The sequence below is a fragment of the Gavialis gangeticus genome, unplaced genomic scaffold (assembly GCF_001723915.1).
Source record: "Gavialis gangeticus isolate Ggan-Ray unplaced genomic scaffold, GavGan_comp1, whole genome shotgun sequence".
Taxonomy (NCBI): domain Eukaryota; kingdom Metazoa; phylum Chordata; order Crocodylia; family Gavialidae; genus Gavialis; species Gavialis gangeticus.
In genome coordinates, this window is record NW_017729025.1 from 64,373,672 (window position 1) to 64,385,645 (window position 11,974).

General features: G+C 37.1%; 1 protein-coding gene across 2 annotated transcripts in view; it reads right to left on the reverse strand.

Annotated features, from left to right (window-relative positions):
* Window positions 1–353: 353 nt before the first annotated feature.
* The window catches only part of ARHGAP5 (Rho GTPase activating protein 5), an 86,404-nt gene continuing 74,783 nt past the window's right edge, over window positions 354–11,974 (reverse strand). For both annotated transcript variants that reach the window (XM_019518912.1, XM_019518911.1), the window contains exons 6-7: window positions 9,272–9,377; window positions 354–2,565 (exon numbers count right to left, since the gene is read on the reverse strand). In XM_019518912.1, the coding sequence (XP_019374457.1) occupies window positions 2,232–2,565; window positions 9,272–9,377 (440 nt within the window). In that variant the 3' untranslated portion in view covers window positions 354–2,231. The remainder of the gene's footprint in view (window positions 2,566–9,271; window positions 9,378–11,974) is intronic.

Sequence of the window (11,974 nt, forward strand, 5' to 3'; positions counted from 1 at the left end):
ATGGGAAACAGAACTTATACTTTGCAAAAAGTTTAAAATAAGGTTCACAGCAGCAAACCTGAATACAGTTTTACCAGACAGAATTTAAATATGGATATAATGGAAAAAATATTTTTAAGCCTACTTCCATTAGAAATAGTCAGACTTGTTTCCTGTACAGTTTGATGCTTTGTCCATACCATATATAGTAGAAAAATAAATTCTTTAGCAACCTAGAAACAGTTTATAAAACTCTTGAAGTTTAATTTTTCTTTGCTAAACATGCCATTGTTAGACTGGGAGCTATAAATAAAAGCTATATTGACAACAGATGTAATGTAGAACAAGTTAAGAATACTACAATTTACAGGACAGACTTTATTGTACTTTATCAATTCCTGTGTGCTTTGCAATAGGAATAGGGGTTGTTTGTTTGTTTTTGTTTTCTTAGAAAAGATAATTACTTGCAAGAATATAACACAAATATCAAGATAATTTATAATATACATGTACTTCAACAGCAGCCTGGTTTATGGTATCATATTACCTAGAATGATAACCCAAGTCATAATTAGAAGTACAATACCTAGGACATAACAATTGGGAAAGGCAATTTTTATTTTAAGAAAATGGAGCAAATCAAACTCTTAAGAGTCTTAACTCTCAAAATCAGCTATTTACTATCATACACAGAAGATGATCTTAAACTTTCATTATGAATGAAGATGACAACAGTGACCATCATAAAGCCTTTTTTAAAAAAAAAACTACACAAAACAAGTCCTAGCAGCTTAGTGAATCAAAATGTTGGGGTTCTGTTTTGGGGGTTTTTGGGGGGTTTTCTTCTTTTCAGACCAAAAAAGCTATACTTTGAGCATGAAAGAAACTGTTAAGAAAAATCTCACAAATACTGTTTAACTATGACCTCCCCTCTGCTATGATGTGTACTCTATTTTTTTAACCAATAACAAGCTGTTTAACCAAAATATTTTTTTTAATTTAAGCAGCATTCTTTTACAGCAAACTTGGTACCAATGTAAAAGAAAGAATTAAAAGTGGTGCAAAAACAAAATCATTTTGAATTTTTAGTACAATATACTGAGGAAAGGAACATGAATACAAGTTTATGTGATTTTTATATATACAAATTCCAAAGAGGTTAATTATCAGTACCCAAAGTATTTATTGCTATTGATTAGCAATGCATTTTGTATATCTTTAAAGGGCCACATAAAAATAGATTTAAAGACTAGATTAAATTGAAGTCCTAGATTAAAACATTGTTTGGTTTAGAGAATTTTACTACAACAAAATTCATGTTTATGTATGAAAAGTTATATAAACTTATATGAAAATGCCATGATCTATTTCCTACATCCTACATGTATTCCCAAGTGGGAAAAAAATAAAATATCTAAAATATTTTAGATTAAGTTTACAAGACCAGAGATGATCTTTTAAACATGCAGCTGTTTACAGAATTAACCTTATTACAAACTGTTTAGTTTTGGAACGGAACATAAGGAAAAAAGTAGGCAACATCAATTTTTTTGTACAATATTTGAAACTCACTTTTACAACAAGCATGTCCTTGGTATTGTGCTGTAAGAAAAAATAAGCAAGTTTACCCACCCCTCAACAAATTTTCCACAGGTTTACTTACAAGTAAATATGGAAGGTGTGGGATTGTAATATTTTGAACAGTGCATTTTGCATTCTTTTGAAACCATCCCAATCATACCATTCCATAAGTAGCTAGGAGGTTACAAAATAGAACTATCACTGGGCTTTTGCTGTCTACACAGAATGCCTGGAATGTGAATAAAATTGCCAAAAATAGCACATTAAATAACAAAAACAGCCATAAAGCAGGCTGTAAGCACTGAATGTTTCGTATGTGTGATTTTTAAATCATTACATTTCTATAGAAAAGTTTTATTCACAATATATGTGACCAACTGTCACAGGAATGATATAGTGATTTGCAATAAGGTTTCATGCAGCAGCAGCTTTGTACTTTATAGCTATTTTTGTTTGTAAAAACTAAACCTCTCCAGTCATGCTTATCACATTGTTTTGATCTGCAGTGTGTATGAATGAAAAACACAGTATGGGTTATAACAAAAATGTCCCTTCAGTTTGGATGTGAATCATTTTTCATAAATATAAAGTACATTATTGTATCCTGAAACATGCATGTCTATAGCTTTTCTTTTCTGTTCAATGCCAGGCTGCCTGCTATCATCTTCTATTTATAGAATACCAAGAGGATCTGCTGGTAATTGTGGTTGTATCAGCTGAGGTTGCAATGGTGGTGGTAACTGAAGAGGTACCATTGGTTCCACCATCTGAACTGGGTTGGAAGGTGGTGGCTGACATGTTGTCACTGAGTTAGGTGTTTCTACAATATCTCCATTGTAAAAGAAGAACTGGCACTGTTGAATGAAGGTCTCTATTACCGACTGATGAATCTTGGTGGTAGACAGAAACTCTCTGTTTTCAAAATCAGGCCTCATCAGAGTTGGCCAGAAACAAATTGATAAATTGTCAGCAGTCATAAGATTGGTTTTATTTTGCTGGCTAACCCTGAAATGAGAATATTTTTTTCAGAAACCATTCAAGAAGAGCAACTGAATATTATATACAACAAACAGATTTGATTTAGATAATTTTAATAAGTGTATACATGAAAACTGTCCTTTATTTATGATTTACTTATTTTTTTAAAATATCCATTAAAACACATGCGTCGATTCTTAGCTCTGTTACAAGAGATGCAAATCCAGAAATCCGTAAGTTTCACGTTAAATGTATAAATACTTTCAAGTCACTTTTAGGTGAATACATTATTTGAGAGATATAATGGAATAGGAGAAAACACATCCTGTTTAAATATGCCCAGGATTCTATGTCATTTGGAGCCTTTCTAAAGATGCATTCCTTGTAAGCTTAACAAAAAGTTAGGGGGCTTTATACAAGAATCACAGAGTGAAATTCTGCAGTCTTTGCTACACAAGTAGGGCAGACTGGCTCGTTCTAATAACTTTCTGGCCTCAAAATCTATAAAACTCATGGCCAAGCTTTGCCTTTAGCTCTGTAGTTTCTTCTTCAGCAACACGCCAAACTTTTAGACTCACTCTTCAGGAAGTTCCAGAAGGCAAGCTAAATTTATTTAAATTTAAAATTTGTTTAAAGCTTTGTCTTCAGCTGTAGTTATTAGGATATTAGGACAGTGACATTTTACCAGTAAATAACTGGCTTCATATTCAACAAAAAAAATGTTCTTAAATATGAGAAAGCTTGTAATCTAGGTCTAATAAATTATCAGGAAAGAGTCCTTTGTTCTCTAAAGGGCCTTGTTATATGTTACACTATGAGCTGCTCAAATGTTGATCAGTGTTAGTGCTAGCTCGAGTTTGGAGCAGTCACATGTTTAGGCCTACAGGGGCCTGAAGGACTGAAAGGTAAAAATCTCTCCCCCCCATCCCTAAGGCTCTCTCTGCTTCTCCCACCCCCTAGGGCTCCTTACCCCACCCCCCTGCTTACTTGTAGCTGCCTGTGCTCAGGGAGCCATTCCCCTGCACACACCTGACTGTTGCTCTTCTCCAGGCTGAACCTGGCCCAGACAGCAGCAACGGTAACAGCAGCAGCCAGGCAGGTGGGTTAACTCTTCCCTGCCTGCTCAACTGGGACACTATCGGTGCACAAGTAAAGAGGCAGGGAGCCAATGAGCAGGGATCTGGGGTGCTGGGGAGAGAGGGGGTGGTGGGATGTTTACACTAATGTATAGCCTAAAGTGACTGCCACTTTAGGCTACATGTTAGTGCAACACAAGCTAGGTAACAGAGATCAAAGAAAAACCTAGGCTCAAGTGGCATAACTTTAAAGCTGCCTAAAGAGAAATTCATAGATTGTTTGGGGCTGGAAAGGACTTTGCGGATTGTCGGGTCCAGCCCCACTGCTCTAGGCAGGAGGACAACTGGGGCCAAGTGACTAGTTTCACATGTTAGTATGTGAATGATACAGATGGCTCCAAGAGCCACCTAAAAAGTAACACATAACAAGGCCCTAAGCTGTAAAACTGCAATTAAGCAGCTTCTGTTTGCACTTTTGATTCTTCAGTTTGAAGGTTTCTGACAAATGTGTGTAGAAACTGATCCACTGTCATATATTGAAACAGTACACCATTAACTGATAATGTATTTTATGTATCTTCCTATTTGGGATTCTAATATTTTCTATTCCGTGTCCTTAGGGTGCAAACAGATGTTGCCCTATATTGGCAAAATTTGTTATGGTTCCATAAAGACTAAGCAAACAGACATCTATGCCCCACCACAAATGACCAAATTTTGCAGCCATAACATAGGTGGTATAATTTGTAGTACTATTTTTGTAGATGATGCCTCTTTGCTTTAAAGCTGGAGACAAGAACTGTCTGTGCCCTCTCGTCATCTGAGGCAGGCGTACCCTTGGGGTTTAGGGGCCCGATCATGCACGCCCTGGGACTTCCCATTTCTGGGGTGTGCAGGATCAGGCCCCTGAAGCCACAGGAGCACTTGCCTGGGTCCCCCTTTTGAGATTCTTCCCCAGGTATGCACCAACACTGCAGTGCAGCCTCAACCCTGAGACTACCAAAAAGCTGATTCATGGCCTCAGCCCCAGAACTGCACCAAAACATCAGCCCCAAACAGGGGACCCTAAGTAGGAGATCCCAGAAGCCTGGTTCAGCTTTCTCTACTTAAAAGAGATGCCGCCCAGAGATTTCCAGGCACATCTCTGCAAGCAGAATACACTTGCCTATTGTCCTGCAGGATCAATGGGCAACATGTTATACCCAATAAAGTGGATACGTTGTGCCAGCACACATGCCAACACAGCTGATCCACTTCATTTGGTAATGTCTATTTTTACCCTTCCTTAGGTATGTAATCTGATGAAAATACAATACCAGTCTTCTAAGTTAAATAACTAACAATTTCAATATTTCGGCAATTACAATTTCTAAATAAGCAACCATGACCTTTGGAGTGGAAAAAAATATCACTTGACTGGTTGCCTCCCAACAATTTGTTTTTTTCTTCAGAATGACAAATAAGAAGCATTTTAGATGTTTTATCTGAAAATTAGGAGTTTTATCTATTATTGGTTTTAACCAAACATTAATATTTGCCAAGAAAGAATTATAAAGAATGTTATATGATAGAAATAGTCAGTTAATAAATCTAATAGACAATTGTAATATTCATTAGTAAAGAAATAAACAAAGTATTAAGATTGTCACATAAAAATGCTCTCAAATGCAGAATAAAGGATAAATATTTGCATGAGATTATATCTGTTATATTTTAACACAATCCATTCTGGATATATTATGTCCAAAGATACCAAATGCTTTTTCCTGAGTTAGAATCATGCACCTCTTTCTGGAGGAATGAAACTTACGTTTAAAAACTTCGAAAGCACATAGGTGTCAGACTGCATTTTGCTTAATGGCTTCAAAGGAGTTTTTTCTCCAGAAGTCTCTTCTATATATAATTGTTTCCTAACGCACGCTCAAGAAGTAAACTAATGTCAGTTTGTTACCAACTGAATAATTAAACACTTAACTATAAACAGGCTAAGAACAAAGTAAGCATCTTAAACATGACCACTTAGTAATTTAACATAAATCAAGCCTTCTGTCATTAAAGCCATCACAGATTTTTACCCCTTTTCTTTCCAAACTTCAACACAGTCTTCAACTGTTAACTCAAGTTCTTTCCTTTGAGCTTCATACCTAACCCTCTCAAACCTAACTCCTGCTTTCTATATTCTCACCAAACTGGTCTCACTAAAGATACCAACAACAATTTTGCTAAGTCTTCTTTGTGGTACTCCAAGGGAGGCACAGCACAGCAGCTTGGCCCTCAGGGTAGATGCAGTGTATGGGATGGTGCCAGCTGCAGTGGTGCCAAATGCAATAGTGCAATCAGATGTCACTGCAGTGATGGATATTCCTGCATGGCAGACATCCCCCTGCCCCTACAAAGACAGCCCCTGTCACTCTCTCTCACCCCTAGTTACACTACTACACGCCATCCTTATTGACACTGTTGATCATGCTCTTTTTAAGATTGTATCTGCTCACAGATTTGATGACTCTGTCCCTCCTGGTTAGTCCTATTTCATTACTCGCCTCTTCAGTGTTGGTTTGGGAAGATTCTTCTCTGCTTACTCAAGGCAGACCACATTGTAGCAGGTTTCATCTCTGGTCCCTGTCTCTCTTTTCAGAGTTATATCTCTGTGCAATTTCTCTCTCAAACATCTCAAAGTTGACAACACCCAGATTAAATGAATATTTCCTTTCAGGGTTTTTCTTGTGTGCAAACTACATTTCAGCCTGCCCTTTTGACATCCACTCGCAGATGTTCATTCATTAGCTTAAATTCATTACATCCAAAAACAAAGTCCTTAATATTCTCGCAAGCTCTCCCTGCCTCCTTTATCAGTTATCATTTAAACTGTAAGGCTTGTGCTTTTTATTCAACTAGGCCCCCTAAGCCAAACTGAAGAACTGCCAAGTCTTTTTGCACAGATTCTCTAAAATCTCTTCTTTCCACAGTACGAAAAATTCTCATCCACGCCTTCTACTTACCTATTCTGTGCCTCAACATCTTCCTTACTGCCCTAACAAAAGTTAACTTACTTCCTTATACACATTTAAAATGCTGCAGAAGTGATGAGTCCTGGTTCACTACTTAAGCCTTATCACATTCTTCTAATCTAAAAGCTCCACTTTCTCCACTACAGTAGTTACACACTCTGTTCAGTTTTAAGGCCCTTTGTGTCCTATCCTACCTATCACCTCACAAATTATAAAGCCACTGATGCCAACCTCTAATCTGTTAGTAATGTCAGTGCTTATTGCTCTTTCATCCTATATTCTAAGACAGTATGCAAGGAGAAAGAGCTGTCCATTTAAAAAAAAACAAACAAAAACCCCTCCAAGATTCAACATTATTCTTTCAAATCATTCCTTGAAAGTTACGTCTGTCTACAATACACTCAATGACCGAACAGCTCGTACTGTAACAGCTGTTTACTGTGCTGTGCACTGGCACCTTTTGACACATTCCCTTGGCTGCTGTTTTATTCTTGTGGAATTGAGGCACTTTTTTGCAACTGTACAGGGAGTGAGGAAATGGTAGCTTTCGCATATTTGAGAAAGTAAGATTCCTTTCGTCCAAGGCTGCCTCTAAAATAGCATTTTTTTGAATGGATCTTGGCTTTGCACAGTGCATGAATCTGCCATCCTGATCCCATTCCAAACTTTCAAAGCTAGAAATCCTGATATCCACTTAAAAGTGGAGATCCTTCCTTGTGCTAAGAAAGGATATTCTATACTTAAAAAGTTATTTTTGCCTTTTCCTCAGTTGAGACTCTGAAAAGGGCATTTTAATGAAGATCATTTTGATTCAACTGACAATTCACAGAAGCTGATTTGGATCATTTGAACTCAACACATTTCACTTAAAAAAATACAAATCACATGGTTAGCTAAACCAAACTTTCAGTGCACTTTATTGTACAATGCTGTCCCAATCAAATCAAGTAGTACACAACTGCATTAATACCCATTAGAATGTAATACTATGTTTAACCAACCTAAATTCAGAAATGCTAATATGGTTGAATGTTTAACCTTGTCATTTTCTGTACATACGTATAAAGAAGTGTATCATAACATTATGTTGTGCTATTTAAAATATTGTGGTAAGTTTTATATACAAAGATCAGCTAAATAATTAATAACCTAATAGTACTTACCAACCAAAATATCAGGGAAAGTTTATTAAGCAAATGAGAACACTTCAAGTGAAAAAAACCTAAAATTTAAATATAGCCCCTTCTACACACAACATCCATTGTGAAATTACCTAACTGCACAATTACATTTAGACTGGCTACATATGCCAATTAATTACAGTATTTTTAAAAGGTCCAACAGGTTATACAGTTATTGCTCAAAAATGTGTAATAACTTTACAGCTGGTTTCTACCCAGCTTTAACTTGCACATGTAGCCCGTGCCCCAACAGCTAGGAGACCATAGCTACTACAATCTCCCAGCTGTGGAGGAGGGGGTGCATCATACCCCACAGCTGGGAGACCCAGATGCTTCAATCCCCCAGCCACAGGGGCACCACACAGGTGCAGGGTCTGAGTCTTGGATGGGACTCAGCTCTGACTATGTACCACACGAATAAGGCTGAGAGTTCTGTCAGCTGCAGGAGCTTGCTATTTGCTGGTGCAGTGGGAGCCTGAGATGGCCATCTCAGGCTCCCCTTGTATCAGCAATAAGGTGCGATAAAATCTTATGCTGGATTCCACAATCACGCTTCTTGCCATGCACACGTAGCATGGCAGAGGAAGTGCGACTATGTGGATCTTATGCCAGAATCCATTCTGCCTTTACCTGCACATGTAGGGGAGCCATATTGCTAAGATTTTTTAAAAAACTGAATAAAGTAGTAAATACTCTCAACTAACTTGCACAAGTAGGAATTCAATACAGTTTTTTCTAATTTTTACAATGGCACTTAATTCAAATTCAATGCACTTCACGCCCAAAACCTGCATGGGCTGAATAACTAAACTTATTCTGTCACCGAGAATTACCTACTTGCACATATATATACACACCGATTCAGTGTGCAACTGCTAATCCAAGATTAAAATAAATTCTGTGTTTTGCTAAAATAATGGAATAACTTTAAAAGCATTAAGCTTTCAATGCTGGAGATGAGATTTGGGGTGCAAATTTAAGATATACACTAGAACTAAAATATATATTTTCAAGATTTTTTTATTAAATTGTATTTACATTTGTTATGAAACAAGACAGAAGATGCAAAAAGATTAAATATTTTTAACACATTTTAATGTTAGTTAATTCACTGTATGGATTTGTGCTGCATTTTAATGATTAAATCCCTGAATCTCACTATTGTGTGCAACTAGAGAAATATGCCACATACAGCCTAATTTTTTTGCATCCAATGAAACAGTCATGGGTGTGAAGTTCCCATATTCTACTAAATCAGAGCATTTTATTTTAAAGAGGACAAAATTACTACGTCCACTTAGCTCATTTTTATGTTTATAATTAATTCACCTACATTTTTCATCTGTCTGGATACCTGTTCCACATATGTAATAACATACGAGTAACAGACCACACAGAAGTTTCAGTTTAATCAGAGTTTAACCTGTAATCATTAGTAAAATTTTATCAGAAAAAAATACCAAACCTGTTTAGATGAGTTATTACATATTTGAAGACATCATAGTTCACAGGATGGAATTTCTTCACGATTTCTTTTAACTCATGAAGTCTTTCAGTCTTATCCAGGATCTCTGTAGATATAAATAATAAAATTCTCACAGAAGAATGAAATTTCTTTTACATGAAGTGTTTCTAATTCTTATCCATAGTATTCAAGGGCTCTTAAGATACTAAGGGATATAATGTACCTATACTATAAAGATATATTCAAGTGAGAGACAGTATTTTATACATTCTTCATGTAACCACCATTATATTTTTACTTCTCCATCACAGGAAGTTAATGTGATCTGTGTCTGCTTACAGCTTTGTGCATTTCAGTAGCAGTATCTGTGTCTACAGTGGAAAAAGTCACTTCATAGCTCATTTTTCACTTCTAAAATGATCAAAAACTCATTGTAGGAGGGTTTTACTGTCCAATTCTCTTCTATTTGCAAAACATTACTATTTAAACTATTTCAGTAGGACTTGAGTGAAGTCTTCCCAAAATTTGGGGGGCTGTTCTCATGAACTAAAAATGTCCTAAGACTGTTACTAGTCCAACATTACCCTCCTTCCCTCAAAAACCCATATTTTAAGAACACCACATAAAAAATTGAAAATTAGAAGCTGAAAGCAGCAAGCAAAATAACTATATTAAGATAAAGTACAGAAAACAGTATAACAGGACAGTCAGTAACTTTCTAATGCTGTGGGCCTGACTGACAGTTAGGATCATAGGTGGGTAGTCATGCAGACTTTAAGACCAAATCACTGCTGCAATTTTTCACCTGCAGTAGTATAGGGAGAGCACCTGCAGCCAGAGATTTTCCTCATTGTGACACGGGAAAGGGACTGCTGCTGAAGCCCCACTCCACTAAATGCTGCCAAAGCCCCAAATCCACAGGCTGGATCAAGTGGCTCTATGGTCCAGCTGTGGCCCGCAGGTTGCCAATCCCTTGTCTAGCAAGTAAATTAACAGATAATACCTAATGGAAGATTAATATTATAGCTAGTTTTACTGGGTTTCCAAGGGTTGTGGCTTTATCCAAATCTTTGAAAAGAACAGCTGCAAAGATCACCTGAAAATCAAATTGTGATTTAAAGGTGACCCAGCAGCATTTACATAGAAATGCTGACAAGCAAAGAAAAAAACCACCAATCTTAAAAAAGCTTACGGTTTTTTTAAAAAGCTCTTAACAAGTTTTTTAGTAGTATCAGTGAAAGAAAGTGACAGAAGAATATGTGCCCAGTTTCTCCAGGAATGCATGCAAGTGATACATCTCTGACTACTGTTTGGGAAACATTTTGTGGCCCCCAAAACATCAAAAGGATCGGCAGTTTTATCATTTCTGAGTTGCATATGCAGTAGAAGACCTTAAGCTCTCTCTTGATTCTTTAGAACAAATCTGGTTAGATAAAAATACTTGTTTATACTTTCTTAAAACAGTGAGAAAACAGTAGCTCACAGAATTGGAACAAACAAGAATGCTATTATATACTTCTCTTGAAAACCCACTAAAGTATGTTCAGAGGATTTTCAGCACCGATAGGCAGAAAATAGACAAATACTAGTCATAGTGAAACCTGTCTGAAGATAACACCTGAAAAACAAAAAACAAAAAAAGAAACCTGCCCAAACCAGATAAATTCTACAGTACCAACATGCCTTACTGGGAATTACCACATTTACTTGAATCTATGACAAGGTTTCCCCCCCGCATCTTACATTTGCATACAAGGAAACCTCATTAAATACATGGCCTATCATTAAACTGCTGCCAAAAACAGCACATGCTCAGTAATAGAACGCAACTATGAACTGATTAAATGCAGCCAACACTAACCACAACTATAAAACACATGGCCCATAATGGGCAAACATACTGATAGGGACCTACTCCAAGGACAGGTTAGTGCAGTCCGTTTGAGTAAGATGTAGGTTTGGTTTCCCCCCAGTACAGACTCTTTTTCAAGTCATAGGGAGCCACTACAATTGATACATTTCGACTTCCTCTTCACTCAAACAGTGAGCTGTGCCTTTCTTTCCCATGTCCAATTATTCCCGTTTGTTCACCATCTTTAAATAGGTCTGACAAGCAACACCAAACAGGGCCCCAAACAGTTCACCAAGAAACCCTCTGTTGTCCCCTCTCTCAGCCTGTTGCACATGGCCTCCCATAGGTGGAGGTCGAGCTAGATAAGGGTGCCCTGCACTTCATCTGCATATAAATTCCTGGTGGATCCCAGGACTTGTGACAAGAACACCTGGTTTCAGTCATGAGTGGGGGGAGTCTAATTAGCACATGAATCCTTGGGTGGAAGGGGGAAATCTAGAGTGTACACACATACTAAGAAGTGCTGAGCTGCAGGGTCACCATGGCTTGAAATCCTGTAGACTCTGCTGGGGCCCAACCCAATGAAGTATATGGTAAGTCATGAGCATTTTGGCTTTGAATTAATATAATGCAGTTTATATCATATACAAGTAGGTACAAAAGCGATGCTTAAGAGTGCATCTATGGAGTACTTTTGCTAAAACTTGCAGCAATTTCAAATGGACCAATTCTAGATGAACCAAGTCTACGGGTATTATATTAGGGATTTAAGTATTGGAAAAAATATAGTTTCCCTACTCTAATTATATCAGTTTATTGTTAGGGGTACACTGATAAAAAAAAAAATATTG